The sequence below is a fragment of the Electrophorus electricus genome, chromosome 6 (assembly GCF_041902795.1).
Source record: "Electrophorus electricus isolate QZ-2024a chromosome 6, ASM4190279v1, whole genome shotgun sequence".
Lineage (NCBI taxonomy): Eukaryota > Metazoa > Chordata > Actinopteri > Gymnotiformes > Gymnotidae > Electrophorus > Electrophorus electricus.
The window spans coordinates 9,512,907-9,537,500 of record NC_137502.1 but is presented as its reverse complement, the minus strand read 5'-3'; the positions used below and the strand labels follow the sequence as shown (position 1 = coordinate 9,537,500).

Here is a 24,594-nt window from a genome sequence, read left to right as displayed (position 1 = left end):
AAACCTCCCCATCCGGCACCACTGCTTTCTATTCATATGCACGATAAGCAGGAGTGCCACCTCCATAAGGAGAGCTGGGACTCTCATTAGGGGCTCCTCCGCTAATTAATGTCTGATTAAAGCAGCATGCCTGCAAGGTCAGAGCTGTATTCTGAGCTGCCTGAACCACAAGCATACATACTAATCATCATGGGCAACCATGCTTTCTCTCACTGCTGCTCTAACAAGCCATGCTAAAAAGTATTTCCACAGTCTCTGAGTCCTTCTGCACCCTAGTGATCTACTGCATTTCAGTGTTCTACTGCAGTCCAATGCGCTACTTCATCCCAGTGCTCTACTACCCTCAGAGCCCTACAGTGCCCACTGAAACACAGAGAAACACTGAGCTCTTTAATGCTATTAGGTTAGATAAAGTTTTATCTTCACTGCTTTATACGTGCCAAGGTTACTACTAGAATTAATAAAATATAGCCGTCTCTCCTTATATACATGGTTACATAATTGCCATTAAGTAGTGTGTGCATGTAACAGTCTAAGATAGTGAGTGAGTGTGTGTGTGGGTGTATGGGTGTTTAAACACATTTTTCCAAATGATTGTGTGGTGCTTGTGACTACACTTTTTTTTTTCAAGGGCCTTTGTGCCTCTTCAAGTATTAAGCAGTTTATTTTGTTTCTGACTCCTTTATGAAATAGAGTTGCACTGGTAACAATAGCATTTCAAATCCTATAGCTTTATCGTTTAATTTCCTCCTCTGGGACTGCACGGAGGAAGCTTCTCATTTTTCTCTTCCGCCTCTCTGTTAAGACTCAGCCGGGTGTTAGGTCATTACTTGAGTGTTAGAAAAATGAGAGCGCTTTGGGCTGAGCTCTGTGGTCTATTGATTGTTGCAGCCATGGCTGAGGACAATAACTTTGGTCACCTTGAGGAAATAGTGCTTTTTGCTGCCAGCTGTGCATGTTGAATTAAGCTTGTTTGAGAGGTTGCATACCAGGAGCATGGTTAAACCAGCAGTGCTGTGTAATAGCATCATCAAGGTACAACTCAGATCCAGTTTGCTCTATCCTCTATTATGTACAATTAGAGCTTTTCTTTTTTTTCTCCAGATGTTGTTTTACTGTGTGGAGTGGCCCTTTTTATTTGGTTCTGTTATGTCTGTTCTGGGATCTGTTATGCCTTCAGCTTATTAGAATGGCATCATCTTTGTGGGACTCACTTGATATGCATTTGATATACCTTTTCACCCATAAAACAGGAAGTAAGGTCAGAAATAATTCTCTTGCAGTCACATTTGACATTCTAAGTAAGTTTTCTGTGATCTTTATTGTTTTTGCCTTCAAATGCATCGCTTGTAAGAGTATACAGTGCAGATGATATTTAGATGACTACATTTAAGTATTTCATATGTTTCCTTTAAATATGTTCAATCTGAGTTTTTCCAAAAGGGCCATTTAAGATACCATGTTGTAGGCTATGTTTCCACTGCTAGCCTTGTCTGTCTACTTAAGCTCATGAGGAGATTAGAACTGTCTAATACTGAATTCTAGTTTATCAGTTCAGTGTGTATATAGACTATAAATGCTCATTTAAATATACAGAGTTGTTAGTTTGTTCAAATTCTGCAAAGCCTTTTATTCAACATCCTTGCAGAGGCAGTCCAGGAACCTGTATAGTATTCAGCATGTTACAGCCTAAACAGTATTGTTCATCATTCAGTATGCCATAGCCTAAACAACTTTGTTTTTCACCCTTTGTTATTTTCTTATAGTTTCATTCCTATTCACTAAGTGCATGAATGTGCATCTTAATAAAGCACTGGATCTTGGAGCTTGGAGACTGATACTCAGATGGCAAAACATCACTGCAGCTGGAGATCACAACACAAGCACCATTATGGAAGTGAAGTATTTAAGAGCAACTGCACCACATATGAGGCACCATTCCAGTGACAGAGCATCCAATATCGGATCTCAACACACATAAGCAAGTGTATTAGGGATCAAGCCATACATTTCAGTCAGTGGTCCACATCAGACATCAACTCAATCCATGATGGAATGAATGGAATTCCAGATGGAAATCGTCTCTCAGTTAATCTCTCCTGCACTCAAATGATAGCAACAAAGATGAGAATCAGTATTTATGTTCACTCAAGCATGCAGCCCACTTCAAGTTAACTAGCAAGAAAGACCTTTTGAATGCAGTTCACTTAATCAGTGACAGACAAAACCCCATCTTCTTACTGAGAGAGACAAGTCAAAGCCAAAATAAGTTCCTAGCATTTGGCAGCAACATTTTGGATCCAGATCCTCACAGCTTAAAGCCAGACAGGCATCATGCACCTTAGAAGTTCCATTAATTATGTTTTTGGATAAATATTTAGTGGGACTACAGTTTATATGAACTTGCCTCTCACACATCATCCTGAAGGTTACAGAATAGAGATTGATACAGGAGAGGTTGTCTTTTACTAACACAATTGGAGAACCTTCCAGCTGGTGAAAAACTAGACCTGTTATCTAAAGAACTCTAAAAGAGTCTTCTGAATATATGAAGCTCACCAGACCATTTGACATAGACAACCCTGAGGCTGTTTTGAAAATGGTCTGAGAAAGTTGAATGAATGCTACATTTCTCCTGAAGTCATTGAAAGTAAACTTTTTTTAGAAGCTAGGTGGCTTTCCTAAGATTTGAAGTAAAGAGAATTTGAAGATGAGAGAATGTTGAGACCTTTTAATGTAGTTACTCACTATAAAGAAATATATCACATACCTGTTTTGGTTTACTTGGACATTGGCCCTATAGGGGAGAATCTTCCATATAATTTACAGGAGAAATTGATTTCTCAGGGCTCAAAATATAAAGAAGAGTATGTCTCCTACCCACCTTTCTCTTTTTCCACTCTTTTTTCATTTGCCGTCACTTTCAATCTACATATCTCAAACTGATAATATTCCACAGAAGTGTTCCAACCTCATGATGTCACTATCTGTACATTACCGGTCTGTGGATCCAGACTTGATCAGTAAAGAAGAGCCAACTAAACACTGTCCTATTCATAACAAACCACAAAGCTTGAGGACGTGTTGTGGATTCAGGCTCAAAACTACTGTGGAGTGGTAAGCTTACCTTAAAGAGAAAGGAATATGCTTTAGAAGCTGTTCATCATCATCACTCATCTGTGATTATAAAGTCAAGTTGAAGTGTAATGAGGTAGCAATGACAGTCATACTATAGCCCTACATACTGGTCCACCTTCATGGACCCCAAAAACACTTAACCTCTCATCAGGGCATGGCAGAGAGAAAGAAGAAGACACTGCATCACCACCTGCTCTGAATTCAAGGTGTGTGGCAAAGGACTGTCTGCAAGGTCCTGCTCCAAAATGTGCCTTGTCAAAGACTTTTCAAAAGAGCATCCCAAACAGGCTGTTAAAATGCCTGATAACCAGAGCAATAGGTCTTTTGCTAGATCACAATGTTTTAGATCTGTTTGCGATCTAAAGTGATACATCTTACTCACTAACAATTTTTTCTGGATTGATGGAAATCTGAGGCAGGAGAGCAGATGGGTGTCAGACTGAAGCATTAAAATGTGGAGTCAGCCTAGTAAACCCAACCCTAAGTGAGTGCAATGAAATACCACACAACAAGGACAAAATTACAAACCTAGGCACAGCTCTGAATCATCCTTTCAGCAGAGATCTGGAAACATATGCCCACATTCTCCAGATACATACATTCTTAGGTAGAGATGTCCTTAGAGATGATAAATTAAGAAGTCATGTTATTGAACCTCACAGCTGACTCAACTGACTACTATTTATTTGAGCTCACCTATTGTGCTAGTGAAAGACAACCTCTATATTCTGTAGCCTTCAGGATGATCATTGAAATTTGCTCAGAGAATGGATTCTCTCCTTGCTCATAGAATGGATGGCCAATACTCTACTCTACTACACTGCATGCAACAGTCATGCTCACTTGAAGGAAACTGTCAGTGGCTGTCTTGAATTGCATATTTCCAAAGACTGCTGGGAAGATCAAACAGATAGTGACAGACTTGGGATCACTGTCTTCAAGATAACATGAGATGACAATAAGATCACTCTTTTTATTGAAGATGAGCTCTTTTTAAAGCATGTGGATGATGAAGTCTACCAAGATGACTCCAATAGCTAGGTGGCACCTCTTCCTTTCAGGAGCTCCAGGCAACCTCTTCTTAACAACAAAGAACAGGCCCTAAGAAGAAAAATGAAAGAGCAGTTTGACAGATTGGAATATGTAGAAAATATTTGGCAATGATCATATTGAGCCAAATGAAAGAAGGAAAGGAGTGCTGGAACTTACTCAGAAAGTCAGACCAAATTCCAGTTGTGGTTTGACTCTAGTACACCATACAATGGAATCTCCCTCAAAACGTCATCCTCATTGAACCTGACTTGAATGATAGTCTTGTAGGTGTTCTCATCCACTTTAGAAAAGAATGTGTGGAGTGACAGTTGACTTAATACAAATGTTTCATTGTTTCACCATGACTACTTACACTTCCACTGACACAATGATATCATGAAATTTTGGTATATGTGTTTATAAAGAACCCTTCTCCAGCATTAGCTATCTACATCCTGAGAAGAGCAGTTGCACAGGGTGAACACCAATATCAAGCACCGGTTTTATGTAGATGATGGACTTATTTCATTGCAAATAGAAGAAGTCATTGATTTGCTTAGAAGAACACAAGCATGCCTCACTGAATCAAACTTCAGGTGTCACAAGTTCACATTTAACAGTTCAGAAGTTCTGAATGCATTTCCATCCAATGACCTTGCCAAAACATCAAGGGCATAGACCTTAAGAAGTTACACCCACACTATGAAGTATGGTTTAATCTGGGAAGTAGCAGATTAAATAACTTTCCTAGTGTCAGTAAGTAAAAAGCTTTTTAAACATCCTATCCAATATTAATAGTCTCTTCGATCCCCTCAGTCTTGCAACTCTTGTTACTATACAGGGACAATTTTTACTGTATGAACTTTCTACAAGCCTGGAAACTGGGAATTGCCCTTACTTCAAGAGAAATGCAGTTGGTGGGAAGCAGGGAGTAACTCCCTGGGAGACTTCAAACAGCTTCTTCATACTCACCAAACATACACAGCCAAAGTAAAGAAGACTTCCACAAAGTCAGTAGGTGCACTTGCATATCTCAAGACCAGAAATGCAAATAATGAACTTAATGCCAGCTTTATCCAAGGAAAAGTAACTAGCACTTCTAGGAAAAGCTTAATTGGCACCTCAAACTGGAACCATACCCAGCTGTGTACATCTGTATTAGCAGTAGAAGTAGCAAAGGTCACAAAATGAGAGATCAACTTCATGCTAAATGCTGTGAACTTCAACAGCAGCAGCTAAGTTGAGAAAGGATACATACACAAGAGTCAAACGCTTTTATGTATATATCCATAACAGAGCTCAGAGAATCAGACAGCTTTGTACAGTACTGGAACTTGGAGGCCTCCCATGTATTCATTTTAGCAAAGTTTGGCTTGCTGTTGAATTGTGTATGCACACACACAAGGAGAACAGTTTAGGATCAAAGCCATATTACATGGCCCTGCTCTTTGTGGAAATCCACTCCTAATTACTTGGTCACTTTAAAAAATCAATTTGTTTTAACTGAATCTATATACAGTATGTCTAAATGGTAGCTTATGCTCTATAGATTATTGACTTCTCACTCAGCAGTGTATTTAAGAATGTGCCATTGGCCATGATGAGTATACAGTATGTGCATGTGATTGGGGTTATGAAGAAAAAATGCAAGGAAAGTAAAAAAGGAGAAAAAAAAACACTTGATATGCATTCAGCATAGGACATGCTTTTTTCATTCACGAAGTTCCTGCATTTGATTAGATGTTGTAGACCTATTTTATCCATCTAGAGAGTACAGAGGTGTTGGAGTGTGAATCCCATTTTTCTCATTATACAATCCAAGAGAAATAAGAAGAAAAGAAATAAAGAGGAAAATAAAGCTGACACACTCAAATCTTACGATGAAACAGTTTGTTTAGACATTTATTAATAAAATTACTAATACAAATATTATCTCAGCATCCAGTAGCATTTTGCTCCCTGAAAAGTGTGTGACAAGCAAGCAGAGCAGAACAGGGTGGATGTTTGTTGATGATTCCATTTCTGCTTTGTTGATATCCTTATCTATAATATCCTCAGAGATTTTTACTCTATACTTACCATATATGCAGTACTTACCATATACCAATTTTACTCTTGACGTTCTGTGGTTGTGTGTCTGTCTGCGCATGTGTGTGTGTGTGTGTTTGTTTATGGTTGCACTGCCTATGATCACAGATATGTGAGTAGTTTATGATGGCAAATATAGTACGATCTGGACAAAAATAACTTCGTATCAATTACAGTGATTTGGGTAAAATGCATAAAAAATAAAGACGCACACACAGGCCTTGACTCTTGAACACTCCCAGACTAACTAGCCTATTATCTCATTATTATACATATATTACACAAACATACACACTATATATAGATGAGCCTGACAAATGGTTGTGGTTTAATGCTGAAGATACAGATTCAGTGTGCACATCACATTAGGCTATAGTGAACAAGTGTAATAAGCAGCAGTGCGCAGGTCACTGGGCTCTGTGCTACTGGGCCAGGAAAATATGGATTAGTCTGGGAATCTTGGGGATGCTCTGAGTGCTATTATACTCTGATTGGATGAGGAAATTATCTCCAATAATAATAGTCTCATTAATTTTGACACAGTCAGCTGGAATCTCTTTCTTTCTTTCTCTTCCCCCTCTCTGTTTCTGTTTTTTTCTTCTTCTCTCCATCTTCCTCTATTCTTCCTCTATTCCCGTCTTCCTCTGCTCTTCTGAATAGAAAGAGTATATCAATGAGTTTTCCATTGTAGTTAACACTTCTGCCTCACTGCTGCAGTCAGTTTTGCGCTGAGATACAATCCTACCACCAGACAAATAGCAACCTCATGCTAATTTGTTCTGAGCAGAAAATTTGAAGATTTCATTTTTAATTGTAAAATATTTGTTTGTTTGTTTGTTTGTTTGCTTGTTTCAGCATCACTACAAGTATGATGATATAGATCCAGATACTTTGTATGGATTTGAATTTAAATATATACAATGTGCACTAGACTACAAACTATAATTTAGTCTGAAAACAAACATTTTGTTGTTTTAGCTGATTGTGTTCATGTGTGATTAAACACAGCTACACATGTGTAATATAAGCTATTTAAAGTAATTATGAACTAGATCATAATATTGAGCCAACAGTGGGTTATGATTTTAGAATATCTGCCAGTAGTAATGTCATGTAACATCTATTACAACCTTCGTTTTATGTTTCACAGTTAAAGCTTCATTTTAAGCGTGGGACACAAAGGTTCACAAATTCTGATTTCTATTATTGGATTTTTTAAATTTTAAATTACACTGGACAACAAAATTTGAACTTTAGTTTGCTTCACAAACTAAAATAGATGGTCCTTATAGTACCTATTATGCTGAAATCAAATGTGTTTTAGACATTTTCTATCACATATGGTTTGTAATTGACAGGGCAATTAAATCAGGGCAATTAGATCTTACATTAATGATATATTACATAAATAAGGCTGTAATTGTGTACAGATGTACTTTTACCTATATTTACCTATATCCCTCTTCAGTGTCCAGCAGAGGAGCTCCACTTTCCTTGGTACCTTTTTTCCATACTATACATATTTGAATTCAAAAATGTATAATAATATATAATGTATATTTTGCAGAAAGCAAAATCATTGTTGACCAGTGATATTATTGCCATGTTATTGATAGGCCTGAAGAATAAGTCAACAATGGCCTCGGCGGTAAATGTGTTGTAGACAACAAACAAATGAAAATGTTCTAAACTATTCAAATCACATCTATGTGTAACGAATGCCCGAGTGCCGAAGGGCATGGAGCAGGACGCACAGACTCTCTCGACGAAGTGAAACATTTAATGATACAAAAACATAAAGATGATGGTGGCACTCACAAATAACATTAACGATGAACACAGACACACTTAACACTAACTACTTAAACATTTAACACAGGCTAGATAAACATGATTACTTGATATTACATTCAAACGCTAACAAACAAACAATGACCAATGGTGTGGCATGCACTGACCGGGGTTTAAATAGACAGACACACACTAACACTTAACCCCATACAGGTACGTGCCTTCACGGGGGTGTGGCTACAAACGTGAGTGAACACCCCTGCACACGGCAGGCTGTACCACGTGATTCATGGGGGGGAGAGTCCCGTGACACTAAGGGTTTAACATCAACATCAATCCTCTTCAAATCATGCATTTAATGTCAAATTTGTTTATCCAGTCTGTCCTGAAATCCACCAATCCCCTTGTGCATTATGGAGGGGGAAAACAATCTGAAACAGTTGCTGCTCCTCCCATTCACATTAGCTCACTGGCTAAATCAGGACCACTCATAAATTCCATCTCAACAGCTATCAAACTTACTGACTATTGTTTTTTACTTCCCTACAACCAAGGGCCACTACCTATAGATTATTTGTTCTTGTTTTTGTTTAAAATTAATTTTTTAACATACATTAGACCTTGTAAATGTATTTAAATTACACTTGTATATATAATTTGGGGTTCCAGTACAAGATTGTAAATCTTGCATATATCTAATTTGTGTTTTGTGATGAGCAAATGTACCAAGGGTTTACAAATTCATGAAAAATAATGACAAATGTGATTCAGATTTTGATCAGCTGCATTGAGGTAGTTGTATTTTGGTGTAACATGTATGTGTGCGGGCGTGTGTGTTTGTGTGTGTGTGTGTGTGTGTGCTCGCACCTGTGTCTGTTTACTTGCCACCTTTGGCTTACACATTAAGGCCCATGTGTTTTTCTGAAAGGCAAGATACCCAAAAGGAAGAAGCATTAAGCATGAAATGAACCTGTCTAAACTATTACAAGAGTCTCTCTCTCTCTTTCTCTATACCAGACAGACACACAGACACACACACACACACACACACACACACACACACACACAGACATTTTCTCTCTGTCTCTCCCTCTATCTCTCTCTTACTCCCTTTTCCACAAAATAGAATACTCCTCATGTCTTGTTTACTCACTCTCTATCTGAATGCTTCTTCTAGATTGTTTGCTCTCTTTTTTTTACCTTTAAATTTCTCCAAAGCTGAAGGCCTTTAAGAAATCAGTTGGAAATATTAATATTTCTCTATGCACTTCAGAACCTCATTCTATATCTTTATCTCTCTTCTCAGGCTCTCAAACCAAATTTTGTTTAATGTCTTGCTTTTGTCTGTAATCATGCCTGTTCCCATGTAGGTCTGTCTTAGATACTATGAACAGAAAAGCTTTGAAGACTACCACCATTGCAATCACATGAACAATTTTACATCCACAATTAGATACAGTCTGCTTTTCAAACCATTGTTCATAAGCATTCAAACTCAACATTGACCACACACCCAGTCACATGACAAGCCAAATTCAGACATGTGCAATACAGTGCAAGTATATACATACACATTCATGTTAAAATCAGAATCATATGTAAACCCATGCCTGTAAATTCCTTTTAGCCTGGAATATGGAGGAGATGTTCACAACTTACATCACCCAATCAGACATTGAAAAATTTTGATCACCTCAATTCAATCACATATTTTCCTTGACATATAATACAAAACAAAGAGGTGTCTCAATATTATTCACCATGACAATACCATTGGTTCATAAGTCCACAATCACTAAACCATATGGATATCAATGTTTTCATATATATATATATATATATATATATATATATATATATATATATATATATATATATATATATACGGAAATGCCAAAATAGAGGCACCCCCACTTTTTCATTCATTCTTTTCAGCACTGAACACCATTACCAAGGAGATGATTTTAATAGTTATCAACTCAATGCTGGACAGATCCAACACACATAATAAGTCACACAACCTCCATTGTACCGACATACTGAACCAGCACATGGCTGATTTTGCTCTTGTCAATGACTGGAGATGAAATAACTCACTAAGAAGTGAATATTCATATTACTTATCTATTCATAAAACATATGCAAGAATAGACTTTTTCCTATCCAGAAACACAACAGTATGACATCTTAGATAGTAAAATATACACATTTGTTATCAGTGACAATGCCCTAGTATCACTTAACTTTGATTGAGTTGTTGCTACCTTTGATTCTTTAAAAGAGAATGGGCATGCACTGTTAAGTAAATCACTCAGTAAAAAGCTCACCCACATTACTTTGGAAGACAGGTAAAGCAGTTTTGAGAGAGAAAAATATTTCATATTGAACATATAAGAAAAAAGATACGGCATTATAAACAAATATTTAGAATGAAAAAATCTAAGATATTGCTGGTAAATATGCAAAAAAAAAAAAAAACTTAAAAAAGCATAATATGAGTAAAAACATTTACAATTTCAACTAGATCATAACATTTATTAAAAATCCCAGTTTATTCAAAGACTTATATATAAACATTTCAACCACAACAACAACATTTGGCAAATCAGCTGCTCTATCATACCAGCTATAAAGAATTCTGCACAGAAGACCTTGGTCATGCCACAGGATGTTTAAGCATCAAGCAAGGAACTATACCAGTCAAATGACATGAACTATTTTCTAAATGACATTTTCTAATCTGATATTAGCAAATGCAGATACACTGGACAAATTAATAACAGAATAATTATTTTATGATGCTTTTGTAATGGCTCAGCCAAGAGCTGTGCTGTCATTTAGGCCACCTTCAGCCACCAGAGGGAGGCACAGGTTGACTCCAGGGTAATCGGGGGCAATTAGCCACACCTGTCCTCCTGCCTACTTAAGAGAATCTCACAAGCTCATTGGTACTCAGTCTTTGTTCAGTGTAATTGAGAAAAGACAAGGCTGGTATTTCAGATAGGGACCTTGTAGAACCCAATATTGTAATAATAATTTCCTGATTTTGTAATAACACCCAGGAATGTAATAAACATTTACATTTAGTTCAGTCAAAAATGTAATAACACCCAATAATGTAATAATTTGTCTAATAGTGTAGTACAATGACTTAACTGTTATTGTAATACCAGTCATTTCCATGGCAACATTCCATGTGCATTTCTGTTTATGATTTTGTGTCTATTCACAACCCTGTTTATGATTTATCCTCACAACTTATAACCCTGACCTGTTCCTGTTCACCTCACCTGCAATAAAGTTACGCTTAAAAGGATCGAGTGCTCACATGCATGACCAACTCACTTGTGTTCATACCTTGAGTCCTAATTGCATATCCCTTGTATTCCTGTTCTTTTTGCCCTTGTTTATGCATTTCCCCTATTGATTCTAGTTTTAAATGTATTGGTCTGATCATTGGTATTTTGACCCTTGAATTGTTGAATAGTGTAATAAACTTGACTGAGATTTCATCCAAACTTTCCTCTGATTCATTCAAGATTGTTACAGATACTCTGTTGGGAAATCGTTAATAATCTACAACACTCAAAATAAAATTATTAACAAAAATATATCATGAATATAAAAACTCATGAAAACAGTACATTCCCAATAATGTAATAGGATATTACATTATTGGTAAATCATTGTTATGACAATAACGGTTAACACAATTTATTAATTATTTGGCAATTTTACATTATTGGGATTTATTACATTTTTGACTGAGTAAGTGGAAATTCTTTCACACTTTTGGGTTTATTATATTATTGGGAAATTACTACAAGAATGGGTTCTACTGTCTCTTGGGTTTTGTTTTTCTCTCACCCCTCAAGCTTCTACACCTTTGAGATACACCTTTCCCCCTTGAATTGCCTCTACTGTATGCCAGAGTTTTCCAACTCCTTGTGATTCTTTTGGCTTTCCCTTATCTCACTTTGTGTTTCTTTAGCCTTCAACCTTCAATCTGGTTGGGAAAGCCAGTTTTTGAGCAGTTTTAGTTTTCCTTTTTGTCTCCCTTTTTGAACATGTCAGCCTGCTTTCCCCTGACAGCTTTAGGGATTTTGATTGTGCTTTCTTGTGCTGGTAATGTGCTGGTGAGTCACCCACAAGATTGGTGGTTCAAACCTTTCCAACTCAGTTTATACTGGTCTCCTATATGGGGAAACTGGTGTTTGAATCTGAGTTGGGGTGAGTCACCCTGTTACAGTTTTAATACAGATGCCAAACAATAAAGCTCCTAGTCCAGATGGCTTCCTGGCAGAAGTTATAAACATTTCTGGCATATCATATCCCCTCAATGTTTAAAGAAGTGTACAGCACAACTGTAAGATTCCACCTCATATGAACACAGCACTTATCTCAGTACTGCTCAATCAATGACCAACACTTCCCTCCAGTTACTGCCCTATACAATTTATTAAAACAGATCTGCAAAAAATCAGTAAAACATTGGCCCATAGAATCAAAACTGTCACGTCATTGATTATTCACCAAGCACAGACAGGATTCGTTAAAGGATGGCAGTCTTCTGATAACCTGTGCAGACTATTCAATTTGATTTTCACAGGCTAACAAAACAATCTAGATACTATAATTACCTCCTTAAATGCCAAAAAGCATTTGACAGAGTCAAATGGAAATATCTTTTCAAAACACTGCAGAAATTTAGTTTTAGAAAATCATTTATTTATTAGATAATGACACCTTCACCACTAATTCGATCACCTCCCAGAGTTTTACACTACACAAAGGGACCAGACAAGGATGCCCCCTGTCTCCTTCTTTATTTGTAATTTGTAGTTATTTGTAAAATACTTTTCATACACAGTGGCAATCCAAAGTACTTTCCATATATATAAGAATAATAAAGCTCATTACATCCTGAGGTCTATCACCTTGGGAAGGTTTTGACCAAAAAAAAAAAAAGAAAGAAAAGAAAACTTACAAAATATAAAAATAAAGTTATAGTTGATTTGAAAGGACAACAAATTAAAGAAATATTAAAAATACATTAAAAGAGGAAAAGAACTAAAGTTAATTTAAGGAAATAAAATGTAAAAAATTAATCAAAATAAATGATTAATACAAGATATAAAGTGCATAAAATCAAATTAAAAATATTAAGTGTTGAGGTCAATGATGGGAATAAAGACAATACATTAAGAATGAAAATAAATAAAAGTGCATTTTAGTGCAGAAAGTTAAAAGTGCAGTGTTAAGAGTTAAACTGAGCTGAAATCCTGGACAAATAATAATGTATTTAGTTTGGATTTAAAAACTTCTAGTGTTGCAGCTCTTCTAATATTCTCAGACAACTGGCATAATAGTTGAACACTTCATGCTTAGTCTTTACCTTGGGCAGTACTAACTGACTAGTTCATAACAATCTGAGAGCTTTGCCCAGTTCATAGCACTGCAGCATATCAGAGTGATATGCTGGTCTTACACCATTAAGCAACTTGTGAACAACTTGTATGTAATACTTTAATGCCAACTTTGTAGCCAGTGTAAGTATTTACCTGGAAGCTGGTGTAAGGATTTGCATTTCCTTTTGCTCCTAGTGAGAACTCTCTCAGCTGCATATTGAATCAACTGAAGCTGTTTGATTGTCTTTTCTGGGAGTCCCATTAGAAGATAATTACAATAATCAGCCCTGCTAGAAATAAAAGCAATGGGTTTCTCTATGTCTGGCTTTGCCAGGAAATCTCTGATCTTGTTGATGTTCTTAAGGTGATAAAATTCTGATTTAGTAACTAATTTGAGTGTTATTACCAAATGAGCAGTGTCTACTAGTACACCAAGGTTACAGGCTAACTCTACTACAACTGCAGAATGTTTTGGCCCATCCGGTTGGTGATGTACTCAAGGCACTTACAAAGTGAGTTGATGGGACCATAGTTGTTTGTGGAGAGGTTGTTATGTTGTCTGCATAGATGTTATGTTGTCTGCATAGCTGTGGGATGATCTTGGAAGATGTGGCCAAGAGGAGTCACGTATAAGTTAAATAAGAATGGCCCAAGAATCAAACTTTGGGGACCACCACAGGTCATTGGCACTCTTTCAGAAACATTATTTTATCTTTTGACAAAGTAATTTCTGCCTTATAGGTATGAACTGAACCATTTTAGGGCTGCCCTTGAGAGTCCAACTCACTTCTCTAGTCTATCTATAAGAATTTTATGGTAAATGGTATAAAAAGCTACACTGAGACAGAGCGGTAGTAAAACTGATACCTTACCAGAGTCTGTATTTAAACAAATGCCATTAATTACTTTAACTAGAGCCATTTCAATACTATGAGTTACATATTACTGTACTGTAATCATGCAGCTGATCTTAGACAATTTTTGTCTACGTTCACATTATCAATTTGAAGTGACTCTAATCTGATTTTTTTCAGGAATGTGTAGACACACAAATCCAAACTTTTCAAATCATATTTGAGTAATTTTGGTATGTGGTCCTAGATCAGATTCATATCCGATTTGTGGCCATGTGACTTGAATGAGAATAGGCAGATTGGATTTTGTGTGTCTTTTTGCCTATTCTCATGCAGTTAGAACTGTCATTGTCAAAACAGCAGTGGAGGGGAGCAGCAGGAGTGGCAACAGTAGCTGCAAAGACAGGTAAACATAGATGTCTGGCATTTTTTCACCCTCTTGACTTGATCATGTTACAGCTGATGAACTGTTAGCCACCTCCCAGAACAAAATGAGATGTAAAACATAAGTTACCAGCACACCAGTTTTACCCATTTTAATACCATGTGTCATCTCGCAAATATGATACTTTCTGTTGGTGACACAGGTGAATTGTGCAAAACATATCAATATTGAGGTCCTTGATGCTTCTTAGGGGAAGTTCTGTGGGATGGAAGTGGTGATGATGCAGTAAATGAGAGTGGAGCTGGGCTGATTTTACGCTATACCTGAGGGCTGGCTAACAGAGAGAGACAACTTCATCCCAGACAATGCCAATGTTTCCATTGTTGCTGGGAGGTTATAGAACCACTAGCAGCAACAGTCAAACAGAACAGAAACATCAAATATATAATTTGACAAAGCATACAGCAGAGGACCTGCCTCCATACAGATTATTATAGGAACAGGATCTACCCAGTAGCACTGATAGATACATTTTACAAATATCTTGCTAGTTATTCAGTTACCTGAAATAAGTCTATAAATTTGCCAAAACATATCCCTTGTTTTCCCTATTGCCAACACTGCAGTGTTTACCCTGCTCATACACACCTGCATCAACCAGTGAAATGCCTCATAATTAGCTGCTTAGGTCCATCAGATAAATCAAATCAGGAAAAATACAGATTTGACTAATGGTGTGATTTGTAAGGCCCAGCAATTTATTTAAAAGTATGAATTTAAATGCTAGTGTAAATCATAAAACATTATAAATATAGTTAAGGCTTTTAAAACACAAAGGGGCTAAATAAATCTAGTATCGTTTATTATTTTAAAGTGTAAAGCATGTATGGCAGAGACATTAATGCCCCTGGAGACCTGATCTCACATTCAAGATCTCTTCAAAACATACAAACAGATTCGATTTTCCCAGGGTATACGTCTATGCATAGCTTTGACCACAGAATGTTATTTCAGTTACATTTCTTTTAGATTGAATCTTTATTTTTATATAAGGCATATTGATTAAGTTTAGTTTGAAAGGTTTAGTGCTTCTTCTATTAGGGTTTATGTGAACAAGAACACCAGCCACCTGTGCAGAGTGCACTCCAGGCAGCGTAGATTTCTGCATATGCCTTATGCTCTTTCAATTTATTGTTTGAACAAACAACAACCAATGCATTTCCCTAAAGTGAAAAACCTTTCTCTCTGATTAAAATAAATAAATAAATGAATGAATAAAAGTAAACACAAGTTAGTTGCAAAATTTGTCGGTTAGCCTGTTGCAAAGTATCTTACCTATATCTTCAGTATGCTCAATATTTTGAGTGATAATCAGATGGTAGTGAACTGATTAATAGCATCTATAAACTGACCTAATGAGGTGCTATGTGAAATGAATGTGCTTCTGTAGGCAAACAAGCTGCAAACACTTTCTGCTTAGCTAAGTTTAATAGTATACAGTTTATTTGCATAGTATCTCTTACCCTTTCAGTGATTATAATGCAGTTTGCAAGATTTTTACAAACTGGCCACTGCCCACAAGTTTTAATAAATCATGTATTTTCCCAATTTGATTATTTAATTTAAAATAATTTGAAATATTTATGTACTGGTGGTGTTCTGTAAAGCTGATTGCAGCTCTTTGTGAAACATTAATGGTAATTGCAGTGGGCAGTCGGTAGGAGGTAAACACTTGATGGTGTGTGTGGGGTGTAGGTCTGGTGTGTGCAACAGCTGAAGGACGATGTATAACGTGTCAGTCTCAGAGATTGGTTTGGAAGATTCTCTGGTCCAGGTGGGCGCTGCCTCAACTGGGATGGAAACAGGGACGTATATTTCAGCCTTAATATTGTTCATGCATGGTGGTGGGTTCTGAAATAACCGTCACTTTAAAAATGCGCATACATTGGCCAGTTCATATGCAAGGCAAAAGTGTAGTGTGGAAACATGAATAATTCACTTTGCTTGACAGAGCGAAAAGAGGAGAGGAAAAGCACTCCAAAGGAGACAGAGAGATGGTTTTGGATTCTACTACATGCTCCTGGTATACTGTAGTATGATAGGGAATTCTGATGCTGCTCCGTAGTAGGGGGTGTGGTTTAGAAAGGCAAAACCTCACTCATACAGACATCAAAGCCTAGATTCATCCACTGCTTTACACACAGTACACATCCTGCATCCAGTTAGTTTATCACACACTTATACAGAAAAGACTCACTGTTGGAAGTTAGTTGGGTGCGTGCATATGCATTTTATGTGTGTGTGTGTGTGTGTGTGTGTGTGTGTGTGTGTGTGTGTGTGTGTGTGTGCGCGCGCCCACTTACGTGCGTGTGTATGTGCGTTTGTATGCAGGCTAGCTCAGTCACAAGCGTATGATGTAAGGGAGCTGAAATATGTATCTCATATGGCTGGAGATGTTCCAATATCAGAAGAGAAAGCTTCCACATAATCTACTCTTCTTTTTTCTGGGATCACTAGATTTGTCTGAGACAAGGTTTCATTACACATTATGCTAATTGTGCATTAGACAAAGATTAGTAATGCTTAGTCTGATGCATAGCTTCTGTTCCTCAGACAATGAACAACTGTAAGTATTAGTTAACATCCTGATGTCGTTAGAATGCTTTGTCTTAATCCCTATATTGACTTTGTAGTGTTGTTCTATAAATGTAACTAGTTATGCTTTATGGTTCCCATGCAGGATTTTGCACTGCTGTGAATGTTGATATACAGTCTCTTGTAGTGCAGTGCTGTGAGCAGATGGCTGAGGTGGGCCTCTGTTAGCAGCTGTGTTGGGTTAGGTGCCATCAGTCTACATCACTTTTGTGCCTCTGTCTTAGTCTTTTATCTGAATAGTAAATGTTTGGACACAGACCTTTCTGGATGAAGATAAAGCATGCTGGCATACATGAAACTGAGGTGCTCGCTTCTGTGTCTTTGTAGAGATTTCTTGTGTTGTCTTTTTGAGTAAATTAACTTTTTAAGTAGACTTAACGTAAATCATATGGGTGGCATGTTATTTGTGAAGAGTCTTTCTGTTTATGATCCTGTCAAAAATTGTACTTTTTCAAGGCACTCTATAAATATTTTCAAGTTTGATTAAGAAATAAGACAAAGACTAAAAAATAAATTGAATAAATATAGAATAGAAAGAGCCAACAGATGTCCAGCCTAGTTTACAGAGGAACCCAGCCTGTTGTGTGGGCACACTGTTTTTTGCGCTCTGTCTTTCTGAGTAAATAGTAGTAACAGTGATAAAGGAGCACATTAGCCTTTCTCTGAACAGCAGTTTAAACTCTGCTCTGTTTTTCCATCTGCTGCCTGTCTGCTCTGCCATTTAACCTCCCAGAGAGACCAGACTACACCACAGAGAGACAAGCTGTGTGAGGGTTTTGCGTTTGAATTGGCCTGAAATGACAGTTTAAGGAATAATAAGCTCATGTAAATGAGGGTAAAAGAGAGAGTGAGACACACAGAGTGAGACCCACAGTGAGAGAAAGACAGAGAAAGAGGGAGACCAAAAGAGAAGGAGAGAGGGAGAGATCACCATTATAGTGATAGTACACAAAGATAGAAAGTGGAAAAGAAAGTGAATTAGGCTGAGGGAGAAAGGTAATGAAAGCGAGAGATGGCTGGAGTGACCACTCAATGGAGTGAAGCAATGGAGGGTGAGATGAGGAAACTGATTTTGCCCAACAGAGAGATACACAAGGGCACAGAGGTGAGTGCCTGGGGGTATTCCTATCGAGCCAGCCTAGAGTGAGGAACATAACATTGTGTTGATCACACCAATGGGCCAGGGCCAATCTGGTCAGTAGCCACAGTGGTCCACTTCAGTTTTACTCAAATGCTCATGCAGTTTATGTGAATGTGAGCACTGAGGGTTATCTTCTGATGTACTGGGTAGTGTTTACTCTAAGCACCAGCCACTTTTATGTTTTTTGTTTGTTTGTTTTGTTTGTTTGTTTGTTTTATCTGTAAGCAGTGTGTGTGTGTGTATGTGTGTGTGTGTGTGTGTGTGTGTGTGTGTGTGTGTGTGTGTGTGTGGTACTAATACCTGTGAATTATTGTGGCTTGATTCTTGTCAGGTGATGTAGAATATAGAATATGGTCAAAGTAGATAAAACATTGATTCACTTAATATCTCTTGTACACAAACACACACATTTGTGGTACTGATAGTTAATGTTTTTGAGCATAAACTCTGAAAATAATATTAATATGATATCAATAATTTTTTTAGCAGTTGAATTTTGTATTCATTTGTTTTCTCCTCCATGTCAGTGCTATATGCAGCATTTCGGCTGTTTTTCACTCATCATTTCGTGTCCTGTACAGTAAATAACCATGAAGCAATGCCTAGCAGAAAGCCAAAATGTTCTGCGTTACTGCATCCCTGAATGCTCATTGTTCTGTATTGTCATGTTGTATTATCTTTCCTCACAACTTGCAGTTTTCCTTCATTTGTTAAACCTTATCACAGCAGACATCTAACCTCTTTTCTCTCTATCTCTCTCCATTGCTGTTTCTCTCTTTCCTCTATAATTCCCTCTCATGCCCCCCCCCCCCCCCAATCCCTCCCTTCTTCTGTATGTGTATGCGTGCGTGAAGAGCAGCACGGTGAGTACGAGTGTGTACATGTGTGTGCGCGGGCTATGCGGTTGGAGCGCCACACACACGGAGCATGCCTGTGAGTGGGGACGCCGGTAACCATGAGCCCCCCGCACCCAGAGAGGCTCCCCAGCCGCTGCCGCTCCAGTCCCAGCCTGCGTCCACCCTCCTCCCCCTCGTGCTCCCCCTTGAGCTCCCCCTCTCGCTCCCTCTCCTCATCCACTCTCGCCCCGCGCTGCCACAGCCACAGCCGCACCGCCTCCTCCGCGGCAGCCAGGGGGACAGCTCCCACAGTTCCCGCGGAGACGGTTGCCGAGCGCCGGCCAACCCCATGGAGGAACCCCAGGGCAACACTCTGGTCGTCCGCATAGGCATCCCTGACCTGCAGCAAACGGTGAGTTCTGTCATCTCTACAAACTCTCTCTCTCTCCCTTTCACTCTTTTGCTCGGTCATTTTTTTCTTTCTGTCCCGTTCTGTCTCAGCTGCCGGCCGACATGCTTGTGTATTTCCCCTATTTTTTCTCTTTCTCTCTGTCTGTCTCTCTTTTTCTTGTCTGAATAAATATAATAAGACCTCTTTATTAGTTTAAATGCAGCTGACTTTGGCAACTGAAAGACTGAAAGAAGGGAAACGTGAGAACTGTAGGAGCATTTATTGTCAAGACCGGCATAATTCTTACACAGTTATTTTTTCCCCCCTCCTGAGCTGTCAAACTTGACAAGTGTTACTCTGTAGTGTACTGTGTCTCTGGGGTCTATTCAGCACACACACACACACACACACACACACACACACACACACACACACACACATGTGGTTGAGATGGATAAGGTGCAGAGACAGAAAGAGGGAATGAGAGAAAGGAAGTGAAAGAAAGAGAGAGAGAGAGAGAGAGAGAGAGAGAGAGAAGGGAAGCTTGCAGAAGTGCAGTTACTTACCCATTCATTTGTTGCAGACAGGTCCTCTTGTGTAGGTAGAGGCTTAATTAATTCTAAGTACAGTAGGGATTGATATGGGATTGAGTAGATCTGGTCTGCTGGTGTCTGATCTGCTGGCAGTGGAGAACATCCATGCAGAGCTTTTGGTGCAAGGTGAATTGGTGTGTGTGTGTGTGTGTGTGTGTGTGTGTGTGTGTGTGTGTGTGTATGTGTAAAAGTGCATGTGTTTGTGTGGCTGTTTGTGTTTTTGTCTGTTCGTCTTTCTGGCATGCATGGCAATATCAAAATGATATCCATATCCATATTTAATAAATATAACTACAGAGAGTCTCCTTCACATTTACTTGTAATTAGCTTTTTGGTAGCTCTTTTGTTATATTGTTGTGGAACTAAGTGGATGCTGTCCAAGTTTTATACAGGCTTGCACTCATATGCCATGTGTGGTTTGGATTTTGCTAGCTGCAGTGAGGTGGTTTGATTGAGCCTTGGGAATAATGGTTGCAGTCCTGATCTAGTTGGTTTTTGTCCTGAAGAAAGTATGCTGTAATTTTCCCTGCTTGATCCACTGGCATATTTGTTTCACTTTGTTCATTAAGCTGCCATGGAAAAATGTATGTGTGTTTGTATGTGTGTGGTTAGTGAAAAGAGAGAGAGCACAAACATAAGAAGCAGAAGAGCATGATATGTGATTATTCTTCTACTTTGGCCCATCTCCATCACTTCTCTCTCTGCTGCCTTTCAGTTACAGCTGTGTATGTTTGCACGAATGTGGTAGTGGTTAACAGCGTGTTGCCAATGCTCACAACAATCCTGCCATCCAAATGGACTTGATCCAAATGATACCAAAATGACAAGAACCTGATCAAATCCTCATACAATAATAAGGGTTTATATAGGTGTGGGAGTTGTTTTGGGGGTGTGGGAGCATGTATTTGGCCCTTCTATCAGCCTAAAACCTTAAGTGCAAAGGATTAGATACATAATTAATATAATTAAGAATTAATTACATAATTATTATTAGTTACAGTAATAATCAAGTTGGTGAAAATACACTCTAATGAAAGTGGGTTTTAGGACTCTCATTATAATAAGAAAGCCTGAGTGTTGGTGAGTGTGTCCTTTAGGGAGGCCAGTGCCTCTTGTGCTAATAAAACTGGGTGAATGAGAGCAGAAAAAAAAAAACTCTGTAAATGTCACAGTTTCAAAAGCACATTTCTGTGCCATGCCACTTTCAAATGTTCATGCACACATGCTAAATCTGGACACAATCACTCCATGCATTATACCAAAATGGTAGACCCACTATGATCAGAAGAATTCATCTGAGGTTATTTATTATTCAGGCTTGTTTCATATATCAGTCTAATGGGCAGTGATGTGTAGAGTATCTCTTTTCTAGCTTTTTGTAAGTGTTTACATTGAATATCTTGATTTTGGACTGTACCTGAGTCTTTTCTATCACAGAAAGCACTGATTCTAAATTCTATACCAAACCCAAGTAATATTATCTTTATATTACCCAATATTATGCAAAAACCATCCTGACTTGTTGGATGTGAAGCAAACAAGACCCCCTCTGATAGACTGTGATCTCCTTTTCTTTCTTCTTCTTCTTTTTTAACTGTGATGTGCTTGAGGTATGAAATTGATGACGGCTTTTTTAATGTATTCTTGGTTTCTCATTGTTTTTCAAAAATCCTTCATTATACTTCTTACTCTAAACAAGATTTTGTTGCATTTTCTCCAATAACCATAATAACCAGGATAACATGTGTTAACCCTTAATAATATTTACGTTTTGCTCCATGCTATCTATCTATCTATCTATCTATCTATCTATCTATCTATCTATCTATCTATCTATCTATCTATCTATATATATATATATATATATATATACATATACATACATACATACATACACACATTTTTTTTCTTAAATACTTGCTCAACTTCTGCTGTTATAACCAATGCATTTTCCATTGGGAGCAATAACGTTATAAAGCTATTTGTTGATCTATTTATCTATTTATCTTCTGGACAGTAATTTAGTAAAAGTAATTTAGTGGAATTTACTAGAGGACCACCAAAAAATGGAGAAATTAGTAATTGAATAAGACACCTCACTTAAGGTTTCTGGTAAGACTCTCTTGCCATGAACAAAGCTATATTCCCTAATGCACTTTTACAGTATGCTTCTGCAAACACACTGCATACTGCTGAGAAGTAGAGTTCATGAATAATATGAAAACTTTTGCACTGTGTAAGAAAATATAGGATTGTTAAGGAGCAGTCCTCTTTCTATGAAGATTTATGTGGAAGGTAGTTTTCTACTGAGAAGTTAATGGATAATTGAATGAATACTATTATGAATACTGCATGGAAAGCATGTCTACATGATAATTAACATGATAATTTTGATGAGTTTGAATGGGACTGTGATGGTAGTTATTGTGAAGTAACTGTGGTTAAAAATGAGGAGTAGACTTAAGTTATAAAATGCATTTCTTGTGTTTTGGCTTTGCTCCCCATTACTGTAGATTTGAAAATAAACAATGGCTGCAAAATTAAGTGCATAACATGTTATATAATTTGAAAGCCTTTCAAAGTATATATCAGGTAAACCATGGAAACACATGGAAACATATCGCTTTTTATATGCAATCCCCCACATCAGAGAACCAATCGAACAAATTAACATAAAATACAATCCAAAACACTCATGTTGGGATTGAAATAAATTAATTTTACCCAGTGTTGAAATGATTTTGTCATAGCCCATAGATTTCTAGCATTGTGCCCAAATAAGAGCAATAGGAATTAGGAATGGGCCTTATAGGGTGACATGAATGTGGCATTTAGGAAACCCCACAATACCCTAACAAAGTTTAGCATGTCAGAATGTATTGTATTTTCCTGCATAGTTTGACAACTCCTGTGACATGTTCCTTGATAGCCATGACTGACAATGTTTGACCTTCCTCCCTGATGACCTATGAATTCATATAAAGATATGTACGATATTTGGTCTGCGTCAAACATGTCGTGTTGCCCTTCTCATGACAATTTTTAGGAGCCTATCATTTCCTATTCTGACATAGTAACCACTAATATAAGATATTTTAAAGACAAAAATAATATAAGATATATTAAAGACAAAAATATTGTTTAATCTGATCCCTCCATTAGTCCACTCAAGACATTTATGTTTAGCGCTATTGATGAGATCTATACATATTTATATTTATTAAATGCTTTGTTCTTTTCCTGTTTAATCTCACATACCTTAAGCTGTGTAAAGGTTGATGTTCTGTTCTACCCAGTCTGTAGTGTTCCTATTGGTTTTTTGTAGATAACAAGGAGAAGGTGTTTATTTTATCAATAACTTTTTGTACTTTTTGGAAAATGCTAAAACATTCTTTACTTTTTATAGTTTTATGTTTAATTGCATTAATGCTTAATTAGTTGTAAAATAGTGTTTTAAATGCAAAATAAACAAATAGTGTCATGATAACAGAATCTTGGGTGTCTTAAACCATTTGCACACTGCTGTAGCCTTGTTATGTTTAGTACTTGGTGGAGGACTTCCTAAAGTCTGCAATAAACATTACTTCTGTTCTTCCCAGGTAATGTTCCAGGCCTGTAATGCAAGTCTCTTATTGCCTTTAGTCTTATTTCCAGTAAGTGAAATATTTGCTAACTATGATACCAAAACATTATACATCTTGACTTAAATAAAAATAAATAAATAAACAATATATTGTTTTTTTGTCAGTATATTCCAGCCAAGAAATTGTTGGAAAATTTGTCCTTAAATGACTTATATGACTACATGAGTGAATAATCTATTGTAACACGTATTCTCTTCCTATCACTCCTTCTGTTTTAATCATGTTCTGACTTTCTTTGGCAATTGTTTGTCATTTCATCAAACAATACTTCTTCATTTTTGTGACATTATTTGACCTTATGTGACAGCACACATAAAACAAGTGATTTTTGTTTCCAATGTTTTCGCTTTAGCAGAAGATAATTCCACTGCTAGTGGATTTTTTTTTGCAGATCTCTGACAGGAGTAAAGTTGCTCTATTTGCCTTTCAGTAGTGCACTCTTGTATGAACAAAAGAGTTTTTGTGGGTCATTTACAACTATATGGCGAATTGATAAGCGTTAGCACGATCTGATGTGGCACAGTCATACAAACTAATTTCATGAAACATTTAAGATAAAAATAAGAAAAATTGTTGCATGAGACCTGTTGTTCTGCTTCAAGGTGAAATGCTTTCTCTCTCTCTCTCTCTCTCTCTCT

General features: G+C 37.3%; 1 protein-coding gene across 12 annotated transcripts in view; it reads left to right on the top strand.

Annotated features, from left to right (window-relative positions):
- shank3a (SH3 and multiple ankyrin repeat domains 3a) overlaps positions 1 to 24,594 on the top strand; it is a 229,440-nt gene that overhangs the window by 50,520 nt on the left and 154,326 nt on the right. For 11 of the 12 annotated variants that reach the window (XR_014124032.1, XR_004775895.2, XM_081715341.1 and 8 more), the window contains one exon: positions 19,347 to 19,740. Coding sequence is in view for 10 of the 12 variants with exons in the window: in XM_081715341.1 (XP_081571467.1) it covers positions 19,420 to 19,740 (321 nt within the window). In the remaining 2 variants the exon portion in view is untranslated. The remainder of the gene's footprint in view (positions 1 to 19,346; positions 19,741 to 24,594) is intronic. The other variant, XM_081715340.1, reaches the window with a different exon arrangement.